This window comes from Caenorhabditis remanei, chromosome X, assembly GCF_010183535.1.
Source record: "Caenorhabditis remanei strain PX506 chromosome X, whole genome shotgun sequence".
Taxonomy (NCBI): Eukaryota; Metazoa; Nematoda; class Chromadorea; order Rhabditida; family Rhabditidae; genus Caenorhabditis; species Caenorhabditis remanei.
This window is the reverse complement of record NC_071333.1, coordinates 3,976,415-4,002,526: the sequence shown is the minus strand read 5'-3', so window position 1 is coordinate 4,002,526 and position 26,112 is coordinate 3,976,415. Positions and strand designations below refer to the sequence as shown.

General features: G+C 36.3%; 2 protein-coding genes across 2 annotated transcripts; one reads left to right on the top strand and one right to left on the bottom strand.

The window, feature by feature from the left end:
- Nucleotides 1-2,885: 2,885 nt before the first annotated feature.
- GCK72_022770 (uncharacterized protein) lies at nucleotides 2,886-3,695 on the bottom strand (the record flags this gene model as incomplete). Its single annotated transcript, XM_053735057.1, has 2 exons — nucleotides 2,886-3,173; nucleotides 3,669-3,695. 2 exons carry the CDS (start codon nucleotides 3,693-3,695, stop codon nucleotides 2,886-2,888), a joined length of 315 nt encoding a protein of 104 aa, XP_053578623.1.
- A 15,471-nt stretch (nucleotides 3,696-19,166) lies between these two features.
- GCK72_022769 (uncharacterized protein) lies at nucleotides 19,167-24,849 on the top strand (the record flags this gene model as incomplete). Its single annotated transcript, XM_053735056.1, has 7 exons — nucleotides 19,167-19,241; nucleotides 20,291-22,719; nucleotides 23,597-23,681; nucleotides 24,321-24,428; nucleotides 24,472-24,534; nucleotides 24,590-24,688; nucleotides 24,736-24,849. The coding sequence occupies 7 exons, from the start codon at nucleotides 19,167-19,169 to the stop codon at nucleotides 24,847-24,849; spliced, it is 2,973 nt and encodes a 990-aa protein (XP_053578622.1).
- Between the last annotated feature and the right edge of the window lie 1,263 nt (nucleotides 24,850-26,112).

Below are 26,112 nucleotides of genomic sequence, written 5' to 3'. Positions count from 1 at the left end.
CTTTTCTCAAAAAATCCCTCTAGAAGTACTCAAATTTCAAATCGTATTCGTATTCTCCGCAAAAAGTTCTATTAGGTCCAATTAAAGTCATCAAAAAACCATTGCACCATCTTGGAGATATTTTGATTTTTTCAAAAATCACATAAGGGTTCCCCTTTATGAAAAAAACAAATTTCTCGAAAAATTCCAAGAAAAAATTTGTTCCGAAAATAATCAGAATATTGCTAAGAGAGATAGAATAAACCAATTCCAAGATTATACACCTCAGAAATATGTTTGAACCGATTTCGTTGTTTTTCTTCATCGAAATGTTTTCCTATTTTTTGACGTTTTCATCAATATTTTGTACTGAAGTACACAAATTGCAAGTAATGTACTTATTGCTCGCTAAATTTTATGTCTCCCTTGTTTCAAAAATAGTGTCAACTTTGGTCTATTTTACAAAAAATGGTTTGAATTTCCCATTTTCCATCTGTCAATAATTACACCTTTGCGGGACATATGGTAGAATAGAAAGATGGGTTTTTATTTTTCAAAAGGAACATTAACCCCATAATTATGTGTTTTAATTACGTGACAGATGGGTTTTCCACACTAAAGGGAACGTTTTCAAATGTAAACAATCAAAATAAGACAATTGATAAACCATTGGACCATTTTGAGATTTCTCTATTTATTTCGAAAATCACATAAGGGCCCCCCCCATGGAACAAAATTTTTATCGAAAAAATAATTAAACATTATTTTGATTCAAAAACGTTCAAAACATTGATGCAATATCACAAAATGTTTTGTAAAAGATTATTAGTCTTCCTTTCCAGCCGTTTCGTCGATTTCAAGTGTAGAGCAAAAGAAAGAAGGAGGACAATTATTACACTTCTATGATCAAAAAACAATGCGACGTACAAAATAGATAAGTAAATGAGAAAATGCAGAAAAAACAAAAAAAACCAAAAAAATTGGAAAAGCCTATGAAAAAAATGTATACTGGAGGGAGTGTAGTCATTTCTGACCATTTTGGGGTTTTCTTAGTATAAGTAAATAGAACTTGTCGAAAACTCCCGTTTATTCTGAAAACCCCCGTTTATTCTGAAATCCCCCGTCTATTCTTAAAACCCCCGTCTATTTTTAAAACCCCCGTTGATTCTTAAAACCCCCGTTAAATCATAAAGAGCCAAAGTATCAATCTGTAGTCACCTTTCTTGGCGATGGGTATAATGGGAGGTGACGACTCTGGAATGAGAGAAAGATTTATATCTTCATGGTAAGTAGTGCTAAGCACACAACACTGGTTTTTAATACAATCGTCCATAGAGATTTCAAATCGAGTTTCGACTGAAGGCAAGAGAAACGTAATGGCTGTGACGACAGAAAAAAGATCTACTTCATCAGAATTTATTGAGAAATCGTTTTTATTAACATTCCAAGCAAATAATTGATATTTTAAATAAAGACATTTAAGTAATAGTTTTCTTTCATCGTTTAGCATTCCTTCAATTTCCTTTTGTTGTATTGTCTATCGAGTCGGCGCAATCTTCTCTTCCAATTGTGATGCGGGGGATCTGGAAATTTAGGCGGAGAAAAAAATAATAGTAAAATCTGAAACTAACATGACTAATTTCGTTGTTCTCCTTGCTGAAGACGATGTCAAAGTTGTCGACAGCTTTGCGGAATGTCCGAAGGATGTCCATCGGGAGCCATCACACTGAAATGAAATATTGGCGGAGAGAAATCAGAAGTTCTGAGACAAACTAACACAAAAAATGAAGAAAATTGGAGATTTCAACGTCGAGTGGCTGCTTGCGGGTTCTTTTATCTGAAAAACGACAAAATTCATAGAACAAAGGAAAAAACAGAGAATAGAAAAAGTTACGGCGTAAATCAAACAATTTCTGTTTGAAAAGTCAAAAAATCGTATAAAATAAAAATAAATATAAATATTGCCAATAATGCATTTTCAATTAATATTTTGTCGAAAAAACGATGAAATTTAAAAAAATCGACGAAAATAATCTGAAAGGCAAAAAAACGCGAAATTGAGAAAAACAACTTGTTCGAGAGGACTACTCGGCCGCGCGATTGTCGGAATCTCGGTCCTAAAACTCTTCCACGAAAGCTCAATTTGAGCCGGGAAAACGTGAATTTAGGGCCTTTAGAGCGATTTTTAGCATATGCTGCAATGGAGACTCTGAAATAAAAAAATGACTTTTTTCATTTCAATCAATGTATTGAAATTCATTCAATCAATGTATTGAAATATATTCCGTCTTTGATCTATTTATTTTGGAGATGAAGGGTAGATAGCCACTGATACAACCGGAGGGAATTCACAAAAGGATAAGTCAACGGAAATCGGGATAAATCGAGGTCCGGATAGAAATCTTCAGAGGCAATCACAAAAAACGTGCCAATAGGGAGGGAGGGGAGAGAAAACTTGAACGTTGAAATGTCTAGAGATAGGGAACACGGGAAGGAAGAAGAGGTTTGAAAAGGAAAGTTCACAGGGTTATAGGAAAGTAGATAATGGAATAGATAGGCACGATAGGCAGGAATTCAAAAGATGGGGGGAGGGGGCAGAAAAAGTAAATTCTTGAGCAGTGTAGTTGCAGTTGCAAGAGGCTCTGAAATTGGAAGAGGAGGTCCATGAAGGGAAGAGAGGCGAGGCGATTCTGAAATGAATGAAATCTTAAATTCTGGAACAATAAAGTGGTTTCAGACTTACCAGATTCTGGAGTTTAGGAGATGGAGGGAAAGAAGGGACAAAAGGAAAAAAGCCACGGGCATGACTCTGATCCTGCCTGAGAAAGTATTAATTAGAAGATGGGCTATTCAAGTACAAGATTGTAACACTTGAGTGCACTTTGACAATTATAGAAAACTTACTTTCAAACTTTCCCAAAGTCCTCGTCTCCTTCATCTGCCTCCGCCTTCTCCTCCTCCTCTTTTCCAATTTCAATCCTCTCGACTTCTTTACAAAGGTCGAATTCTTTCTCATTTTCTTTATCATCTATATCAAAAGCTTCCTGTCTTTGAAGGACCGGGTTTTTTTCTTCATTTTCTCCATCTCCACGGAGAAGCGAGTCGGTGTGGTTGGAGGTGGAGGCGGCACTCCCAAAGACTCTTGCTTGACGATTTTTGGCATAGTTTCTTGGAGGACTTGAGTTTTGAAGGTACTGTAAAAAAATTTAAGATACATAGAATTTAGAAAAGAGAGAGCAGAAGGTAAGATGATGGTAAGGAGACTGGTATTCCAAACCTTAATTATTGGTTATTTATCCAAGCTCTACTATATGCAAATTCTCATTATTGCCTCTGATGCAAATTCTCATCATTGTCTTTAAACGTCGCGTTTTTTTTATAAAACCGGCGACTTCTCCTCGTCGGAAGTGAAACATCTGGCCAATAAGTACACCTTGACTTGCTTGTTATCTTTCCGAACTTTACTTTATAATACAATTCAAAACTAATTAAATCCTGTTTGGGGCAAAGCAGTATACTGTAAAACTTAAATTTGAAAAATGATCAATTTCAGATGACGACCGTTTCAAGAAAATTTTTCAGGGATTTAAATTGTTTACCAAAAATCAAAATGTGATCAGAGTTGTGTTTGTTTCTAGAATGAATTGGTCAATGCAAGCATTACACACTTTTAAAATATAATCTCTTACCTTTAAAGTGATGAAAAATTGAAACATTTAGTTAAATTCAATAAAAATAGGAATACTTTTTTCGACAGCCATTCAGTAGGTTATCGCATGTTATACTGATTGTATCAAAAAGAAAAAGTATATGAGATATGGGCGGGGCTTTGGGAATGACCATATGTGCACATTTGAAAACGTCCCTTTTAGAGTGGCGAACCCATCTGTCATTTAATTAAAACACACAATTATAGGATTAATGTACCGTTTGAAAAATAAAAACCCATCTCTCTGTTCTACCATATGTCCCGCAAAGGTGTAATTATTGACAGATGGAAAATGGGCAATTCAAACCATTTTTTGTAAAGGAGACCAAAGTTGACACTATTTTTGAAACAATGGAGACAGATCTCACAGGGAAAACATGCACGGGGAGAGAATTCCAGAAGGGTAACAACCGGTTAGATAAATACTGGGAACCAAACTTGGTTTTGTTAGATGAGATGGATTTGGTATGATAAGGATGGCGTCTCAAAGACTAAACGTTAGAAAAAAAGGAAACAAGTCTTAACAACCGCAACCGTTTTCTCTTTTACTTGGCTCTAAACTGTTTTATTTGGTTCTGCAATTTCTTCAAGTTTTTTAAAACGCATTTTGGCAGCTGGAAGAGAAACATTTTACTTTTGCATCAGTGTTTGTTAGAAACTGTAACGCGCCAAAACCAGTGGTATCAATTTGCGATCATTCCATGTCAATCCTTTCCATCTGTTTAAATAATTTTAATTTGTATAAATCATAACTAGATTTTTCTTAATTACAATACCAATATGGAATGCCTTGACTAATCTTCCTTCTCATTTCCTTTGCCCCTATAAATTACAAGTCGCTTCTTGTAAACAATTAATACTGATTTTGATTTTAATACAGTTACTCTGTTCCTTCTCCCCTTCCCAATGCTAGATTCAATTATTTTATTTTTATTTGTAATATCAGGTTTTACTTATCGGGTTTACTCTTGTGAGGGACCTTACCTGACCACCAGTCACTTCTCTGTATTATTTTTTCTATCGATCAATAAATTAGAAAACAATTAAATTCACAGCGTCATTTTGGAGATCCTTCTTACCGTCCGTGTAAATTTTGTGTGATTGCGGAGACTCGATGGGTTTATTCAATCGCTTAGCTTGGTCTCATAAACCATTTTCCAACGCATTTATTTCTGAAGCCGATGACACATTTGGAGTTTTGTCGAAGTTCTTGATGAAATCTTAAATAAATGTTAGTCATAATTGCAGGAGGGAAGCAGTGTCGCCGCCGATCAGACAAAAGTTCAAAAATTGATTTCTGAATGATCATCGAGAATATTTGAAAATAAGGAAAACATAAGAAGAAAGTTCCGATTCGTTTGCTCTGCTCTGCCAAAACGGACTGCTCAATGTCAGCTAACATAAACTACCAACAAGTAATGAAAGAAGCCGTAGGTTTAGTCAACCAACTGGTAAATAAATATTCGATTTACAATGGTCTTAAAATAAACAAGAATGATTTTTCTCAACGGTAAATCTAGTGGATTATGGATTAGGAATATAATAATTCTGATTAGCAGTTTTTTTTCTTTCTTGACGGTGGTTCCCAGATAGTCATGGTCCTCGACGACGAAATCGTTTTTGGAAATTCAACCTGCTGGGCCAACACTCGGAGATCTCAGAATGTTTTTCAAATGGGATTTCACGTGTCAGGAATCCAATTTTTCCGAAACAAAAGTTTTCTTGGAGATCGTGGGCGGAGTTTAAACTGCACTCAAACTCTCACTGACATTAGTGTTTAGCAACGAGACTAGCAAAATCCGAAGACAATTGAATTCTAATGGGAAATTAGTTTTCAAAACTTGCTGAATGGTCTCCAGAATCCAAATATTCTCGTCGGAAAATCCAAATTTGATACATGTGATTTACTCGATTTTCCACCAAATTTACCTTTGTTTCGCCCCATATATCTCTGCATCTAAAGATACTTGAGCGAGGTGGTGTGGGAAGCACACTATGAAGGTTCGACCCGGCCTGTGTCACAATTTTCTTTAAATTGTCTTCTTTTTTTTTACTTTTTGTACCGTTTTTCCATTAAATCGAACCAAAACTGCGAACGACTCTGACCGAGCCGGCATATAAAAAAGTTCCTCTGTAAGAGGATATCAGTGAGCAGAAAGTTAAGCGATAAATTCAAAATTTTCATTTAATTGCACCACAGCTTTACATTTGTGATCTACTAGAAAGTATCCAATCTAGAATTATACCCAAAATGTAGGGCACAGAACTCAAGTCTGTTGTCATTAATTTGCTTTATATTGAACTAAACTCACCTTAAAATCCTTTTACTGCCGAAATCAATATAATGTGTGGAAGAAATAATTAGAATTTTTAATTAATCAATGTTTGATTGTCGAAGCTTATGCAGTAAAGCGTCTAAAACCCAGATAATAATCGGAGAAGACGTTCTTCGATAATTGTTAGGCATTTCTAAGGATTTCGCAAAAGGCGCTTATTTCCATACAGGACGCATTTTCTAAACGTCTCTCATTTCATGTATACTTCATTCCTATCTCAGTCCAGAATCCACAGTAGTACGGAATCTGGGTCTATTAACTGACTCATGTCTCAAATTCGACCTTCACTTCTCCAAAATATCTTCATTAGCCGAACTCCGCTGTAATCAACTTCTCAAAGTCTTTAAGTCTAGATCTTAATCACTTTACAGACATCTTTTCTACACGTATGTTCTTCCTCTGCTTGAGTATTGCTCTGTTTTTACTCTTCATCACCCAATGGCATTCTGTCTCATAAACTTGAAAAACCTTTAATTTGTGTTAGGCCGACGTGAATGACTTTTTTTCTACTACAATCCCCTTATGGAATTATATTACAAGTAATACCCATGACTTCCTTTTCCCCTGTAAATTTGTCTCCTTACTCAATAATTCAATTAATAGACTTTGATCTCCCCATGTTAAATCGCTGTCACCGTGGTCCCTCTTTTCATCTCGGTTATTTCATTCATTTTCTTACTTCTATTCTTTCTTTCTGTTAATTAATTCACAACTTCACCAGTTCCCCCATTTTTCCCCTAATGCCTTTTGACTTAATATCTTGCTTTCCTCTTATTTTTCCCTCCTACCAGGCCTAGAGCCTCGTGAGGGGCTTGATCCTGTCTCTTGTATTATTTTATGATTTCTATTCTTAATGTAAGAGACGTTGTCTGTAAGGTGAGGATTCCACTTTGCACAGTTGCAAAAAGTTGTTTCAATCCAAACTCTTTTCACAGCATATGCACCCCTATGGTAGTGATTTACAATTATATGTCATCAGTCCCCTATGACGTCATACTAGGAAAATATGACCAATAATTGACTTTTATTTATTTATTTTATTCAGGTGAAAACATTTACAATACAGTGCGTCCAATAATGATAGGACCCCCCTAGATTTTGGGGTTCCAGACAGAACCAGAACAGATACAAAAAATCTGTGATGACCATTCGATTCAGGGTACAAAGAAACCCCAGGGGCCATATTTTCATGATTCTACCACTTATCTGAGAAGCGTACCACCAAAAAGTCATTTTTTCAGCCGTCCAATAATGATAGGACCCCCTCGAAAATCGAATTTTCAGTTGATTTTCAAGAAATTTTTTTTCTCGGAAAACTTTTAAAATCGATTGAAATATTTGTTTTCTGTTGTTTTCAATTGGTTTCATTATAGTTGTGGCGTTTTCAACCCCAAAATCAAATGTTAGCCATCTTCGAATTTTCACCCATCTGAAAAATTCACTGTTTCAGAACTTCGAGACCTGTATCCCAGCGCTCCGATCACGTATCATTCTGAAACTTTTTGGTAAAGTTAATCGAGCCATTTATGATGAAAATAAGCAATAGATTTGTAAAAATATTCATTTTCTGAAAAGTTATACTCAGGATTCTCAAACCCATTTCGACCAAATTCCACTATTTTCATAAATTGTGTCAAAAATATGAATTCTTGGATCTGAATGAAGAAACATTTCAAAATATGCCAAAATAGTGCCAAAATGATGGAAAAAAAAGTTTAGACACTTTTCCATATCTTGGACAGGTCTCGAAGTTCTGAAACAGTGAATTTTTCAGATGGGTGAAAATTCGAAGATGGCTAACATTTGATTTTGGGGTTGAAAACGCCACAACTATAATGAAACCAATTGAAAACAACAGAAAACAAATATTTCAATCGATTTTAAAAGTTTTCCGAGAAAAAAATTTCTTGAAAATCAACTGAAAATTCGATTTTCGAGGGGGTCCTATCATTATTGGACGGCTGAAAAAATGACTTTTTGGTGGTACGCTTATAAGAAAAGTGGTACAATCATGAAAAAATGGCCCCTGGGGTTTCTTTGTACCCTGAATCGAATGGTCATCACAGATTTTTTGTATCTGTTCTGGTTCTGTCTGGAACCCCAAAATCTAGGGGGGTCCTATCATTATTGGACGCACTGTATAGGTGGCGAGAGGCTGAAAATGTGTCCCTCACGAGGCCGATCAAAAGGTGGGTTAAGGTGAGAAAGGCGAGCAACAAAAAACAAATAAAAACTATGTCTCTAGAGTTCACTATCACTTCCTTTTATTCATTTCACTACCGGATTTCTTTCCATCTCTCCAATTTCCTCTTTCTAAATCCCTCAGATGCCAACCTTTTATTAATCCCTGCGTACTAATCTACCTCAAAAGCTATCCGCGTTGTTTACCAAATGCCCACCTCCAAATGTCATGTACACTATGATTAGAAGACATAACGAAGATTATGTGAGGCGTGATGATTCGTTGCTACGCGACTAGGAAACATTTGCATCATTCTTGTTGTTGAGTTTGCAACTCGCTTCATTTCACTGATCTAAACTTTCCTCTCTCGTGATTTCTGTAGAAGAGGAAAGCGGGTTAGGAGAGATCAACTGGAGTGAAACTTCGAAAGTAAAGCGAGTGGATATATAAAAAAACAATTTACATTTAGATAAAATCTCATAATTTTCTTTATATCTGCTCTGCACGCTTTTGGAGTGTTTTATATCCTACCTGGTAGGATTCTCAACCTTTCCTGACCATACAAACATGAGTTCCACTAAACTATGCTGTTTCCAGAGCGCTAACATCATACATTTTCTCACTAGAACCAAAACATTGTGTTACCGTGGGAACCATTATTCTCTTATTCTCTCCTCTACCTTATTTGTTTCTAATTACCTCATACCCGCTAAACCTTCATGCTTTCCTCTGAACCGCCGATTCGAATAACCTGGTTTCAAGTAAAGTACTATATTTAAATATTTTTCAGTGTTTAATTAATTTATTTACTTGTACCTTGATATTTTACGTCTTCAGAACGTTACTTCAAGTATTCGAAGTCCTGAGGATTGAAAAGAAAACGTGAAAAGCCCAAAGAAGATTACAAGTAGTACTATGAATTCTTCTCAGAGCCGGATTAGAGAAATATGAGATTTCACCATTTACTCTGTTTCTATGGAGACTTTTAGACATAATGAGCCTTCACCTCAGGGATTATCTATACGGGCGGAGGCAGGTGGCACCGATGGCAAGCCATGCGAAGCCAACGAATTATTTCAGTTTTCGGAGAAACGAGTTTCTTTCATGCTCTGAACAAATAACCAAACGTTATTATACTTTACTAGGAGATAGTGATACTTTTTCCTATTGGCATTTAGTGTATTGTTTCCACGAAGAAATAGACGTCGACTGTTGAGTAGACATAAAGGTTGCAAGATATTATGAGAATATCTTGAGTGAAAGAATCGGAAACAAAAAAAAAATCACGATTTGACTTAACCCATTTTTCCTAATATTTTTATCTGAACAATCCGTTGTATTCCCTGAACTTTTGTTGTACCTACCCAACTACATAAGAAAGAAGATCCACAGCCGATCGTTGCATTAATGAGCTGGAAGGTCTTTTCGACCCATTCCAACTCCGCATACACTGCGGGACATAAATATGGAGCCACTTCAATTTTTAATTTTTTTGGAAAAATTTTGTCGTTTTCAAAAATTCTTTGAATGCCAAAAATGTACTTTCCTGGTCTCAAAAGCGATACACTTGTAGAAATTTTGAAAGATTTGGGGTTTTTGAAATTTTTGAAAAAAGTGTGAAAAAAGGCTTATTTCTATGTCACATAAGTATGGAGCCACCCCTGAAAAAAGGAAAAACCGCAAAATACGTTGTCTAAAAACCTTGAAATCGTACTCTCCGTCCAAAATTGAATTGTATAAAGATATTTCACCAACAATTTCAGTAAAAAACTTTTGAGGAAAACTATAATTTCGGGAAATTTTCGAGTCTTTTCATTTTTTGTATATATTTTGTGAACAAGTCATCTCTAGCTTTAGTTATAATCTTATAAAACACTCTTGATTGTTCGTTTAGAATCGTTTTTTTAGAGTCATTGACCATTTTGTAGAACTTACGTGACTTCAAATTCAAAGAATGAGTCATATTTCGGAATTGAGGCCGCAGTGTCCCGCAGTGTACGTTGACTGTGACTGACTGACCTCTTTCAACAAAGATAACTGTTTCCTTGCATAAAAGTTAAGCTTCTCTAACGTGACAAATGGCTTTTCAACAATTTTTACTTTTGTCAAAAAGCTTGCCTCATACAGCTTGAATCTAGGCTGCATCTTGTTCAAAGAAAGTTTATCTGATAATTGAAGTGTCATTGTATAATCTAAAACTGTGTCTGTAGGGTTCATTATCACTTCCTTCTATTCCTTTCACTACCGGATTTCCCTCCATCCCCCCCCCCACTTTCTCTTTCTAAATCCCTCACATGCCAACCTCCTATTCTTCCCTGCGTACTCATGTACCTCAAAAGCTATCCGCGTTGTTTACCAAATGCCCACCTCCAAATGTCATGTACACTATGATTAGGAGACATAACGAAGATTATGTGAGGCGTGGTGATTCGTTAGTACGCGACTCGGAAACTTTTGGCTCATTCTTGTTGTTGAGTTTGCAACTCGCTTCATTTCACTGATCTAAACTTTCCTTTCTCGTGATCTCGGTTTAGATGTAGGCTGATGTCAAAAATAATTCAATATATTACATTATTGCCAAGTAGGAACGATTGAGATCCGATAAGATCTTGAACATGAGTCTAATTGCAAGCCCACGCCTTTTTGGAAATAGGTGTATTATATAAGAGCCAGACTGAGACTACAGAGGGAGACGGCTTATAAGTGCTATATAATCTATTATAGATATAATCTCATAATTTTATGTTCATCTGCTCTGCTCGCTTTCGGAGTCTTTGAGTTCCATTAAACTATGCTGTTTCCAGATTGCTGTCATCATACATTTTCTCACAAAATCCACAAAATTGTGTACTCACTCCTTACCGTGGGAACCATTATTCTCTCCTCTACCTCATTTGTTTCTAATTACCTCATACCCGTTAATTCATGCTTCCCTCTGGACCTCTACGTTACCCGCTAGACCTCTATCCTTATTATTCTCCTTCCCGCCTAATGAATCCCCCAAAAAAGGTCCCGCTCGATTATTAATCTCTACCTTGATCTTGCTTATAACCTCGTCTCTTCATTTTCCGGAAAGCGACTCGTCCATCTGCTTTACTCATCTGATTGATCTAAAAACAAATCGATTAGTGGTCTGTCCACCAATTCACAAAGGAGTTGCGAACACAATTAGGTGTCACGTGAAATTAATTATCTCATCTCATCATACTTTTACGCGCGAAAGCGTGCTTGTCTGATTAGAATCTTGGGCAGTCTAGTTTTGGATTATAATTGTCTCACTTTTCGATCTCAATTTTTGTGAGTACTCAGAATCCAATAAATCTTTCTTCAAAATTTCGACATACAATTTTTTTTTTAATTTGACAAAATTGAGGATGTAATTTTGTAGGATGTGTGTTTCTATGACAATGCTCAGCCCAATTATCCAACAAGCCTAGACATGAACTCTAGAGCAAGATTCGAGTGAAGTCTAGGGGAAACTAGTCCAGGACAGGTATGATCATTACATGATGTGTAAAAATAATTTATTGGTTAGAGATGGTTAGAGCCTTCATAAGATTCTATTTCTAGACAAAAAAATATCAAACTTTCTTCAAATCTCTCAGAATAGTAAGTACCCTATTCTATCTGAACATATACGTTTCCAAAATATTATTTCCATTATTTCCCTCAATTCTACTCAACCACCGTTTCAAACACACAAGAGATGATGAGTATGGTAAAGAATAGGCGATCTATATGGTGCGGCAGAAGCAACAGTAAAATGGAGTTATCTAAGAGCTGAATCAAACGATTAGGCTACCTCTCTTTTTTTGTGAACATCCATATGTTGAGCCGTCATGCCGCCCGTATTAGCTACCTCTTTTCTAATTGAGATGAGTCGCAAAAATATGATTCTTGCTAGTTGAATATGCATTATTAATATATGTTTTGCTTCATCTGTTTCTTACATGTTGTCTGTTCCCGCTTTATCCATTAAATCTGATAGGATTTTCACTCCAACCCTACTTTTTTTCATTTTGTTCATATTTTCTTCATATTCCTTTTTACTTTTTTTTATCGGTTGAATTGAGCTCCTACAGTCTTTCTATCTGATAATCTAAAATCCAAATTTTAGAGAATATACACTATTTGCGTTTTTCCGTCAAAGTCTTGTTCCGTTTCATTGTTTCTCCATTTTGTTTTATCATATATTTTGCATCAATTTGTTTTTAGACCATTGAGACATCATGATTAAGCTTTTCTTGGTAATTGATGATATGCGCAACAGTGGAGTTAAAGTCCGTATTCTGAACTAGCGTTTAGTAATCCCAAATTTTGAGAAATTATTTTACAACCTATTCTCCTCAATTTTTTAACCAATACAACCCGTCCATCAGTCTTGTTCTTCCGTAAAAAATGTTCCTCCTCCCCCATCAATGAATCAATATGCTGGGTGCATTATTATGACGCTTGCGTAACCAATAATCCACCCATATAGGGCCACCTGTTATTTGATGAAATAAAAAGAATACGTGATAACGGAAGGGAGAACAACCATTTTCTGGTTTGTGTAAACAGTAGGTCAGTCGAAATATGCTCCTTTTTGTGTTTATTTATTGTATTTACTTGGACCTTGATATTTTTAGTCTTCAGAACGTTACTTCAGGTATTCAAAATCCTGAGGATTGACAAGAAAACGTGGAAAGCCCGAAGAAGATTAGAAGTAGTAATATGTATTCTTCCAAGAGGTCTTGTTGATAATCCTCGGTTGCATTTAAACTGAGCTCACATAATCACGTAGGAACTACAAATACTCTCACAATATCCGGATTTGAGAAACCTTTATAAGAATTTGAGATATGAGAAGAGAATGATAAGAAGAAGAGGAGATTTCGCCATTTACTCTGTTTCTATGGAGAATTTTCGACGTCATGAGCCTTCACTTCAGGGATTATCTATTCGGCCGGAGGCCCGTGGCACCGATGTCAAGCCATGCGAAGTCAAAGAATTTTTCTAGTTTTCAAACAACGAGTTTTGTTCATACTCTTAACAAATAGCCAGATGTTATTATAGTTTTTTACGGGTCTGGAAACATGAAAATGATTGCGACGTGACTTAACCCATTTTTCCTAATACTTTTATCTGAACAATCCATAGTATTCCCTCAACTTTTGTTGTACCTCCCCGGTTTCTTAAGAAAGATGAACCATAGCCGATCGTTGCATTAATGAACTAGGAGGTCGTTTCAACCCCATTCCAAATCCGCATACGTTGACTGTGACTGACTCACCTCTTTCAACAAAGATAACTCTTTCCATGCATAAAAGTTAAACTTCTCTAACCTGAACAATGGCTTTTGAACAATTTTAACTTTCGTTAGAAGATGTGTTCATACAGTCTAAATCTAGGTTTTCATATTGTTCAAAGAGAGTTTTTCTGATAAATGGAGTGTCATTGTATAATCTCAATCTGTATCTGTAAAGTTTACTATCACTTTCTCTTTCTATTCTATTCGCTACCAAATTTCCCTCCATCTACCCCACAACTTCTTTCTAAATCCCTCACATGCCAACCTCCCATTCTTCCCTGCGTACTCATGTACCTCGAATGCTCTCCGCGTTGTTTACCAAATGCTCACCTCCAAATGGCATGTACACTATGATTAGGAGACATAACAAAGATTATGTGAGGCGTGATGATTCGTTGCTACGCGACAGGGAAACTTTTGGTTCACTCCTGTTGTTGAGCTTCCAACTCGCTTCATTTTACTGATCTAAACTTTCCTCTCTCGTGATCTCTGTAGAAGAGGAAAGCGGGTTAGGAGAGATCAACTGGAGTGACAATTTTAGAGTAAAGCGAGTGGATAATGTGATATCATTATCAACGAATGATGTATTTGAAGATCAGAGCTCCTGCCACAAAAAAAAAATATTCGAGAGTATCCAAAACAATACGTGAGATTTCTATCTAGTTTAGTTGTAGGCTGATGTCAAAAATAGTTCAACATATTACATTATTGCCAAATAGGAAAAGTTAAAATCAGTTAATATCTTGTACATGAGTCTAATTGCGATCATACTCTTTTTGGAAATAGGTGTATTATATAAGAGCCAGACTGAGACTACAGAGGGAGACGGCTTATAAGTGGTATACAGTGCGTCCAATAATGATAGGACCCCCCTAGATTTTGGGGTTCCAGACAGAACCAGAACAGATACAAAAAATCTGTGATGACCATTCGATTCAGGGTACAAAGAAACCCCAGGGGCCATATTTTCATGATTCTACCACTTATCTGAGAAGCGTACCACCAAAAAGTCATTTTTTCAGCCGTCCAATAATGATAGGACCCCCTCGAAAATCGAATTTTCAGTTGATTTTCAAGAAATTTTTTTTCTCGGAAAACTTTTAAAATCGATTGAAATATTTGTTTTCTGTTGTTTTCAATTGGTTTCATTATAGTTGTGGCGTTTTCAACCCCAAAATCAAATGTTAGCCATCTTCGAATTTTCACCCATCTGAAAAATTCACTGTTTCAGAACTTCGAGACCTGTATCCCAGCGCTCCGATCACGTATCATTCTGAAACTTTTTGGTAAAGTTAATCGAGCCATTTATGATGAAAATAAGCAATAGATTTGTAAAAATATTCATTTTCTGAAAAGTTATACTCAGGATTCTCAAACCCATTTCGACCAAATTCCACTATTTTCATAAATTGTGTCAAAAATATGAATTCTTGGATCTGAATGAAGAAACATTTCAAAATATGCCAAAATAGTGCCAAAATGATGGAAAAAAAAGTTTAGACACTTTTCCATATCTTGGACACAATTTATGAAAATAGTGGAATTTGGTCAAAATGTGTTTGAGAATCCTGAGTATAACTTTTCAGAAAATGAATATTTTTACAAATCTATTGCTTATTTTCATCATAAATGGCTCGATTAACTTTACCAAAAAGTTTCAGAATGATACGTGATCGGAGCGCTGGGATACAGGTCTCGAAGTTCTGAAACAGTGAATTTTTCAGATGGGTGAAAATTCGAAGATGGCTAACATTTGATTTTGGGGTTGAAAACGCCACAACTATAATGAAACCAATTGAAAACAACAGAAAACGAATATTTCAATCGATTTTAAAAGTTTTCCGAGAAAAAAAATTTCTTGAAAATCAACTGAAAATTCGATTTTCGAGGGGGTCCTATCATTATTGGACGGCTGAAAAAATGACATTTGGTGGTACGCTTATAAGAAAAGTGGTAGAATCATGAAAAAATGGCCCCTGGGGTTTCTTTGTACCCTGAATCGAATGGTCATCACAGATTTTTTGTATCTGTTCTGGTTCTGTCTGGAACCCCAAAATCTAGGGGGGTCCTATCATTATTGGACGCACTGTATAATCTAGATATAATCTCATAATTTTCTGTCCATCTGCTCTGCTCGCTTTCGGAGTGTTTTATATCCCACCTGGTCGCATTCTCAACCTTTCCTGACCATACAAACATGAGTTTCATTAAACTATGCTGTTTCCAGATCGCTGTCATCATACATTTTCTCACTAAAACCAAAAAGTTGTGTACTCATTCCTTACCGTGGGAACCATTATTTTCTCCTCTCATTTGTTTCTAATTATCTCATACCCGTTAATTCATGCTTCCCTCTGTACCTCTACGCTACCCGCTAGATCTCTATGCTTATTATTCTCTTCCCCGCCCAATGAAGCCCCCAAAAAAGGTCCCGCTCGATTATTAATCTCTACCTCGATCTAGCTTATACCTTCGTTTCTTCTTTTTCCGGAAAGCGATTTGTCTATTTGCTTTACTCTTCTGATAGATCTGCAGACGAATCGATTCGTGATCTGTCCACCAATTCACTGTGGAGTTGCAAACACTATCACATGATATTAATTATCTCATCCCATCATACTTTTACGCGCGAAAGCGTGCTTGTCTGATTAGAATCTTGGGCACTCTACTTATACGTATCTGAAGTATTATTTCCATTATTTCCCTCAATTCTACTCAACCTCCATTCCAAACACACAAGAGAAGATGAGTACGATCATTAGTAGGTGATCCATATGGCGCGGCAGATGCAACAGTAAAAGGGAGTTATCTAAGAGCTGCATCAAACGATTAGGCTATCTCTCTTTTTTTATGAACATCCATATGTTGAGCCGTCATGCCGCCCGTATTAGCTACCTCTTTTCTAATTGAGATAAGTCGGAAAAATATGATTCTTGTTAGCCGAAAAACTATTGTTAGTATATCTAGACTGTAGGTATACTGTTGGTATACTGTAGGTCAGTCGAAATATGCTTATGGATCTTCTCATTTTTTATTTTATTTTTTAATCGCCCTTGGTCTCACTTTGTATTCTTCCAAGAGCTCTTGTTGATAATCCTCTGTTGCATTTTTTGAAACTGAGCTCACATTATCACGTGAAAACTACAAATATTCTCGCGATGTCCGGATTTGAGAAATATGAGATTTCGCGATTTACTCTGTTTCTATGGAGATTTTTACATCATGAGCTTCCACCTCAGGGATTATCTATTAGGGCGAAGGCAGGTGACACCGATGTCAAGCCATGCCAAACAAAACATTTATTCTAGTTTTCGACAAACGAGTTTTGTTCATGCTCTGAAAAAATAGCCAAACGTTATCATACTTTCCTAGGGGATAGTGATATTTTTTCCAATTGATAATTAGTGTATTGTTTCCACAAATGAGTAGACGTTGACTGTTGAGAAGATATGACCGGTTGCAAGACATTATGAAAATATCTTGAGTGAAAGAATCGGTAACAGAAGAAAGTGAACACGGTTTGACTTAACCCATTTTTCCTAAGACTTTTATCTGAACAATCCGTAGCATTCCCTCAACTTTCGTTGTTCCTCTCCAACTACATAAGAAAGATGAACCATAGCCGATCGTTGCATTAATGAACTAGGAGGTCGTTTCAACCCCCATTCCAACTGCGCATCTGTTGACGGTGACTGACTCACCTCTTTCAACAAAAATAACTCTTTCCATGCATAAAAGTTAAACTTCTCTAACGTGACTAATGGCTTTTCAACAATTTTAACTTTTGTTAGAAGATGTGTTGGAAGCTAAACTTATACAATTTGAATCTAGGTTTTCATGTTGTTCAAAATAAGTTTTTCTGATAATTCGAATTTCATTGTATTGTATTGATTCTTGGGCTTCTAACAACTCTCTAATGTCATTGTATTGTATTAATTCTTGTGCTTCTAACAGCTCTCTACCTCTGGCCCACTCTAAGACAGCCCTTCTTCGTTTCGGATCTCGCAACTCATCTCACCCGTACACTATTGGAGGTACCCTCATTGTTTTCGTCGATTCTGTCAGGGACTTAGGTTTATTAATTGAACCCAATCTCAAATTCACTAGACACATTAATCGGGCTGTTGCTCTCGCCTTACTCCGGTCAAAACAAGTACTGAAATCTTTCAAATCCAATTTTATATCTTCCTATTCAAAACTTACGTTCTTCCTCTAGTTGAATACTGCTCTGTTGTATATTCTCCTCCCCCATCTTCGAAACTAGCCCTCAAACTTGAAACTCCTCTCAGATTCTTTTCGCGGAAAATTCTTCAACGCTGTAACACACCTTATCTCTCCTACTCTGATCGCCTCTCCCAGCTCGATCTATTTTCTATGCGCCACCGTAGACTCAAAGCACAACTTCTTCTCCTATATAACTTCATAATCGGCGTCTCATATTTCCCTAATCTTGAAACCCATGTCAGGTTAAGCTCCTCCTCTCGTTGCCCAATGTGTCTCATATGTGTAAATCCTAATTTTACTAATTTCTTCTCAACTATTATATCTATACGGAATGCCATAACTTTACATGTCCCTCATTTCCTTTGCCCTTCAGAATTCAAGTCCCTTCTTGTGAATAACATTGCACGATTCTGATAATTTTTATTTTATTCTCCTTCCACCTTGCCCAACTCCTATTTTATAATTCTTCTACTTCGCCCGGTTTCTTTTTCTTAGGTTTCGTCTCGTGAGGGACTTTACCTGACCTCCAGTGACTTTTACTGTATAATTAAATAGTTAAATAAAAATATCAAATATGTTGTATTATATAATTTAACTAGGGAAGGATCTCGAGTCAAGATAGAGTCAAAGATCGAGACATGTATCATTAAAACGGAAAATTTGCGCTGATTTCAATCTGTATTTTGTTTCTGCTAAACGATCTCGTGGTCAGTTTTGCACTGGGATGGCACAATGCAAATAACTTTTTTCACGAGGCCGTTCAGCAAAAACAGAATACAGATTTGAAATCACCGCAAAAATTCGGTTATTTTTTCCATTATTTCCTTCAATTCGTATTATTTCCATTATTTCCATTATAGTATTATTTCCATTATTTCCCTCAATTCTACTCAACCTCCATTCCAAACACACAAGAGAAGATGAGTACGATCATTAGTAGGTGATCCATATGGTGCGGCAGAAGTTACAGTAAAATGGAGTTATCTAAGAGCTCCATCAAACGATTAGGCTACCTCCCTTTTTTTGTGAACATCCATATGTTGAGCCGTCATGCCGCCCGTATTAGCTACCTCTTTTCTAATTGAGATGAGTCGGAAAAATATGATTCTTGCCAGCTGAATATCCATTATTAATACATGTTTTGCTTCATCTGTTTCTTACATGTTGTCTGTTCCCGCTTCATCCATTAAATCTGATAATTTTTTCCAGCCCAGCCGTTTTTTTTCCATTTTATTAATACTTTCTTCATAATCCTTTCTACTTTTTTTTCTTTATCGGTTGAATCGATTCCTATCATCTCAACCATTATTATCTGATAGTCTCCAATCCTAATTTCTAGAAAAATAGACTTTCTGGGGGGGGGGGGTCTAAATCTTGTTCCGTTTTATTGTTTCGCCGTTTTATTTTTACATTTATTTGGTAATTATCTGTTTTCAGACTATTGAGATGAAGCATCAGCGTTACTTGATAATTGATGATTTCCACGACACCGGTATTTGCGGTCCCCTTTCTGAACTAGCGGTTAGTGGGACAAAACTTTGGGAAATTGTTTTCACATACAGTAGCGAGCATAAGTGAGTACCCGTTCATACTTTTATATGTAACTCTGTTGAATCGTGTCCGTTTTGCATAAACTTTTTTTTGCAAGAAAGCTAAAGTATTCAGCAATAAGAAAATATGTTTTTCGAAAAATTTGCGTCACTGATTTTTTCGATAATCGATTTTTCCTGATCTTGATTTGAAAATTCGAAAAAAAAAACTTTTTATTTTTCTCTTGGAGATATTGAGTTTTTGGTTTAAAAATGTTGGAAAACACTCAAATAAACAAAAAATTATGTTGAATTGGTTTTCAACTTCTAAGTATCGTGCTAAAGCTCCAGAAGTCAAAAGTAGTGCCCTCGGTGAAATCATCATAACTCATCAAAAAATGCAAATTTTTAATTTTTTTTTAAACATCAAAAAGTTACAATTTTAGAAAAAATAATTTTTCAAATTTTTTTCACTCAAAAATTATTTTAATCTCATTTTATCTCAATTTCCGTTATTTTCTGGCTATAACACGAACAAGGAATACATGCGTGTGTTTTGTTATTTGTGATAAAGCACTTTGCATACAGTTTATGTAACGGATGTACGTTTTATAGCCAGAAAATAACGGAAATTGGGAAAAAATGAGAATAAAATAATTTTTGAGTGAAAAAAATTTGAAAAACTATTTTTTCTAAAACTGTTATTTTTTGATGTTGATTTGTCGAAAAACTCAAGACATGTGTTTTGATACATGTTTCAAAAAATTTGGAGCATTTTTCGATGAGTTATGATGATTTCACCGAGAGCACTACTTTTGACTTCTGGAGCTTTAGCACGATACTTACATATTTTCTTATTGCTGAATACTTTGGCTTTCTTTCAAAAAAAAAGTTTATGCAAAACGGACACGATTCAACAGAGTTACATATAAAAGTATGAAAGGGTACTCACTTATGCTCGCTCCTGTAGATCTATTTTATTTCATTTTTAAGTTATTCTAGATCAAGACTTGTATTTCAGTTTTATTCGAGCTATTTCAGAAACAATATGCTTGTGCACTCTATATCACCGACAATCTCCAGGACCCCAAACTCCCAACTGATCAGCCACCAAAACAAGGACGGAATAGGACAAAGTCTAATAAACGTAGAAATACATCACATGCTCGACATCAAGCTCCCAGATCCAGAACGTGCAGTTGTCCTGAGCATCTTTCTGCTTCTGACATGAGTGAAGCAGATGACAGTGACAACGAACCTTACCCTACTAGACATCATAGAGTCCACAAAACGCCATCGATCGACTCTTCAACGGATTCTCAAACGTCGTCAACACACAACTCTGCGTCTCAGACACCTTTGCCTGACTGTACTCCGCCTCGTTCAGTACTCGAAACATTGATTCACAAACTCTCCAAAGTTAATGAAATTCCGGGTATCACATCTCCAAACGCATCGCGTACCGAATTGTTGATGTTTTTAAAAACTTTCATTGAGAAAATTCTTGTGTCGCAACAAACTCCGGATGTTAGGAATGTTGAGAGTCCAATCAATCCGGCAGTGGAAATTCAAACACCAAATGAATCGAGTGCCGAGATACTGGATAATGCTACAGATTGTTCACGTTCAGAACAAACTTTCTTGGTTGAGGAACCAGTGCCTGACGATACAACACAGAATGTCACAAAAAAGGACAAACTGGATGAACCGATGCACCATGTAGTGGTTCAGAGCTCTACGGATTCTAATGAAGAGATCAACGACACTGAATTCGTAGCAGAAACAACCGATCAGGTACTGAGCGAATCTCAAGTTCAGGAATCTATGGATGTAACCAAACTTCAAAACTCTGTTGCACCGGATGTTGTTGTCGAAACTGACATTGTTCAAATGGAGTCAGATGACACAACACTTGCCTCTAACTCTTCAGAAATTCACCTGGCCAGTAGAAGAGATCCAACGGGAGAAGTCAATGAAAGTCAGAAACTTCTTTCTGAATCAAATAGTCAGAAATTTCCAAGTCCAGTTCAAATCGGAGTCAGTTCACAAAGTTCCCAGCATTCCATTAACCCTGTCATCCCACTATTAGCTCCAAATCCGCCACCGCCTCATACTTTCTTTCATCTGCCAGGTGCTCCGCCAAACCAGCCAATACTTCAACAAGAAGGACAGTTTAAATTTCCTCAGAATCTGATTTACCAACCGACTCTAATGTTCCTTCAACACCAACAGAATATGATAAACGCGCAGTTGATGATGCACCATAAACCAATGATTGCTCAACATCCTCCGAACCTGATGAACTGGAATCTGATTGAACCTGTCCGTGGCCCAACACTATCGTTGAACAGTAATGCATCTTTGAGTTCACCGATATCGCAGAGAGTAGGAGGACAGAACCTAAATCAACTCCATCATTATTCTCCTGTCGTCACATCTCCCTCTCATCATTTCGGATCGGAAGTCAATTCGAATATGTTTCTAGTTCATCAAAAAAATCGAGATGGAGTTTTGAAGGCGCCCGACAATGACTCTTCCAAAGAATCCGGGTATAAACCAGCAACAGGTTCAACAGCTGCTCCTCAACATGTGTTTCCTGCCACTGGACCAATTTCTACGGTCATACCAGCTGATATTCAGTCGCCCATAGGAAAATCTGGTAGCAAAAGTAAAAAACGGAAACTGCCAGAAATTGAGTGCCACCCAGTGGTCAAGCCCCAAATGCCCCATATGATTAACATAGGCGCCGGCATATCGGATGATAGCGAATTAATTGAACTACAAAATAAAGCGATTCGCGATAATTTGCCTACATATCCGCCGGGGCTATATCAGCTCGGGAGACCATTCAAAAATGGTCGGGTACGTCTTTATCGGAAAGACAGTTTTGAGAGAGGAATTGAACTGATTCCACCAACGCAGTCAGATGACGAAAGAATATACCGTCAGCTTTTCACAGAAGGTCAAGTACTTCTCTCGAATCTCAGTCATCGACCTGATAGGAAGTTCGGTGAAAAAGAGATTCATCCTTCTATTCGTGAGAAGATGAAACAACCAACCGGCCAGACTGTCACTGCAATGCACCCGAAACTACATCATCACGGTGTTCAGAACCTTCATCCTCGTCGGAGGCTGAACGAAACAGTTCAGACGCTGCAACAAGATGACAACGAGCAGCATAAAGCGAAAGTCGCTCGGCTGAATCAGAATATGAAGCCAGTGACGGAAAGTGTATTGGTGGCTGTGTACAATACTTCTCCATTCCGAGGTCAAATCGTTGGATATCGTCAAATTGCTGCTGCCTCCTTAGATGAGCTTCGGAAGAAGGAGAAACTCGTGCCTTTCACCAGGGTTTCGGATTATCAAAATAGAAGTAATGCGAATGTGGAGTTAATCGATCTCACTGGCGACGAAGAGGAGGAAATTTCAGTTGGAATTGACACCTCGCTTCAAAATGTTTCTATTTCGAGGTAAGAGAATGTATGACTCGCGAGTAGGTAATCAGCAGCACTGATTTTTACAACAATCCGTAAAATTCAGACTTGTCAAAAATCGGTCCGGCCCGGGCCGGGCCAAGCGATTTGGCGACATTGAATTTTTGCTCCATGAGTAGGGATACGTTGAAATTTTTCAAAAAATCGCCTATTTTGCTCTGTAGCAAAAATAGGTACCCCGAGATTTTTGACCAGAGTGCCTATATTACTCCAAATTTTATGTAGATTCCGAATCTAAAAAGATCTCATCTAAACAAATAATGTTTTTTTGAGTTATAAGCAAAAGTTTGAAAAAACCCAAAAATTTTACAAAAATGACATTTTTTCACAGTGAAAACGAGGTGTTAAAATTTTGGGCTTAACACAAAAAATGCTTAAAATAACGTTTTTGACTTGTTCCCATCAAAATTTAATCGAAAAAACTTTTAAATTTTTTTTTAGAATTTCAACCCCCCATACGGGGTATTTTAGACGGTAGGGGGCGGAGCCAAATGAAATATGGACCAATACGTTATTAGTTGTCTGGGTACTACTATGCATAATTCCAACCCATAAAAACCGGTTTGATTTTATTCTGTACATCCCCATGCTCGAGTTTCACAGAGAGTGTGTCTTATATCGTTAAAAAAATGAAGAAACACGAAATTTTAAGCCGGGAAAACGTGAATTTAGGGCATTTAGAGCGATTATTAGCACATGCTCCAATGATGAAAGTTGTTCAGAATTTTCTGAAGTATCAGAATCTGAAATAAAAAATATGACTTTAGTCCTCCTTTACGGACTAGGAAAGTGTAATTAAACTTTTTGCAGTGATGACTCTGATTTAGATCCCTTCAAATATTTTTATTTTCAGTGGTAGCCAAAACTCTGTTGGAAAAGCCAATTCGGGATCGACAGAGCCGAGACATCAGAATGTTTGTGAGCAGAAAGATAAATCGGTAAGTTTTTTTGAGTAATTTAGTTCCTATTTTTCTACTAATTCATTTTTATGAGAACGTATCACAGATAATAAGAACTGTAATTGATTATACCGTAAAAACTGTGATATAGGCGCATGCGCCTCTATTTTTCAAACCCCTTTTGAAAGTGCGCCTCTATTTTTCAACCTGTCTGTTTGGGTATTTTTAAAACTGTCTAAGTCATCCAGTTTAAACCGAATTACCATTTTCTCTCACAAAATTACACGAAAACATCAGAACTTGCAGTACTTTAAACGAAAAAATTGGTTTTTATTTTGTTTTTTTCCCGATCTATAAAAATGATGATTAAAAATAAGAAAAAAAAATTTGTTTAACATATTGAGGGTGTGCCTTTATTTGCCCCACTATCATTCAAGCAGCTTTTCAGGGTACGCTTCTTTGAGAGGAGTGCTTCTGTTACAGTTTTTACGGAAATAATATTTCAGCCAAGAATTAATTTTTAGTACTTTTTCTCAATGTGGAGTCAAGGAATATTCCACAGATTAATGATACTGTAGATAACTTTATATAGCCGACGTAGGAATTTGATAACTTGTAGAGTTTCAGATTCTTCTGAAAAACGGTGTTAACTGGAAGTTTCTCAAAAACATTTTTCAGATGCGCGTCGATCAACATCATCCAACCAAACAATTTATCCCCCCGGACTACAATAAATATGATGTCACCAAAACACCGCGGGCGAGAGTCTTGAATATTACACCAACGGTATAACATAAGCAATATCATTCGAGTATTAAAACTTTTTCAGAATCCGTATCCACTAATACCCCATGTTAAAAGGACCAAACACAAGCATACTAAAATTCAATTGGTAAGACAAATAATTCATACTAAATGGAGTCAAAACCTAACAATACTTTTTGTAGAAACATCTGAATTCAATCTATGAGATGTACAAGCAGCATAAAATCATCGAAAATGATTATGCAAAACTGGGTCAGCCAATCGGGCTGGCCGGCTTCCAGGTATTTTTTGTTCACACGGATTTCAAATAGAATCTTACTAATTTCAGGTGAAACAGTACATTAACAATCAGAAAGCTGCTGATAGAAGAAAAGAAAGGAAAACCCAAAAAGTTGAAGAATCAAAGAATTCGTATGGATTCAATGACAATAATCAGCAATGATATGGTGTGTTCTTATTTCGTATTGAACATTTCAAACTCTCCTCAAACATCTAACTCATATTCACCCAAACCTCAATTATCTCTAATTCATTCATTTTTTGTATAATATCAAATTAGTGTCATTATCATTAGTTATTGTCATTCCTTTCAAAAAACCTCGACGTTTATATTTTACCGATTGTCTTCACATGCCCCCACTCGAATAAATAGTTCCAAAGCCGCAATTCATTTTAGATGATTTCAAACTTTAAAAGTTGAAAAATAACACCAAACAACACTGGAAAACCTTGAATTATCTTTTTAAAATCCAAACTTATTTTCAAAAAATAATGAAATTATTCAACCTTTTCACACATCAAAACTTGGAATCTAACGAATGAAACACAATTTTTCGCACTTCCTGCACTCGTTGCTAGGCGACACGCTTTCGAAAATTTAATCACTGGTTTCAGCTTGTGTTATAAACTCTGAAACTCTCTCATTTCTGTCCAGTTCTTCAATGAATTTCTTCCTGAAAGGATTCTCGAAAGACGAGTTTTATAATTATCTTGGAACTGTTAAAGACCTGGAGTATTTCGCTTATTTTGTGCTACCACTGGTTTTGTGTTATATTATTTCGAGAGCATCTCATGTTTGGATGTTCAATGACTCGAAGAAAACGGTAAGTGAAAAGGGCTTTAAGAATGTGAAACAAATTTTCAGAACACGTCTTTAACTCCACTTTCTGCCAGGTTTAATGAAACTAGTAGTAGATTAATGACATTGATTCATATCCTCTGTCTTATGAAAACTCTTTCCCACTTCTTCCATCTCGGATGGCTTGTCAAAATCCTCTGGTATCCGATGTGGAACAGTGCATATATAGTGAAAGTTTTCTCTGAAATGTACATCATTGTCATTTCATTGTTCTCGATTTCAAGATACTTCGTGTGTTGCTCCCTTGCGAAACCATCTGTAGAACTGACACAAAACTGTGTAAAGGCTGGAATTAGAGTCATTTCGGGACTCATGATTTTTAAGGATTTGGTTTTGTTCAATTGGTTGATTGTCGTTTTGAAAATTAAGAAATATAAAGAAATGGAAAGAATTCTAGGATTTTATTATGTTAGTTATTATTATGTTATGTTTTGGAGATAAGTCTGTTGGTCACTTGATCTGGTCTTCTGTATATTTTATTGTTTATAATCCCAGTCAATATATAAGCATATATATATATATATATATATATATATATATATATATATATATATATATATATATATA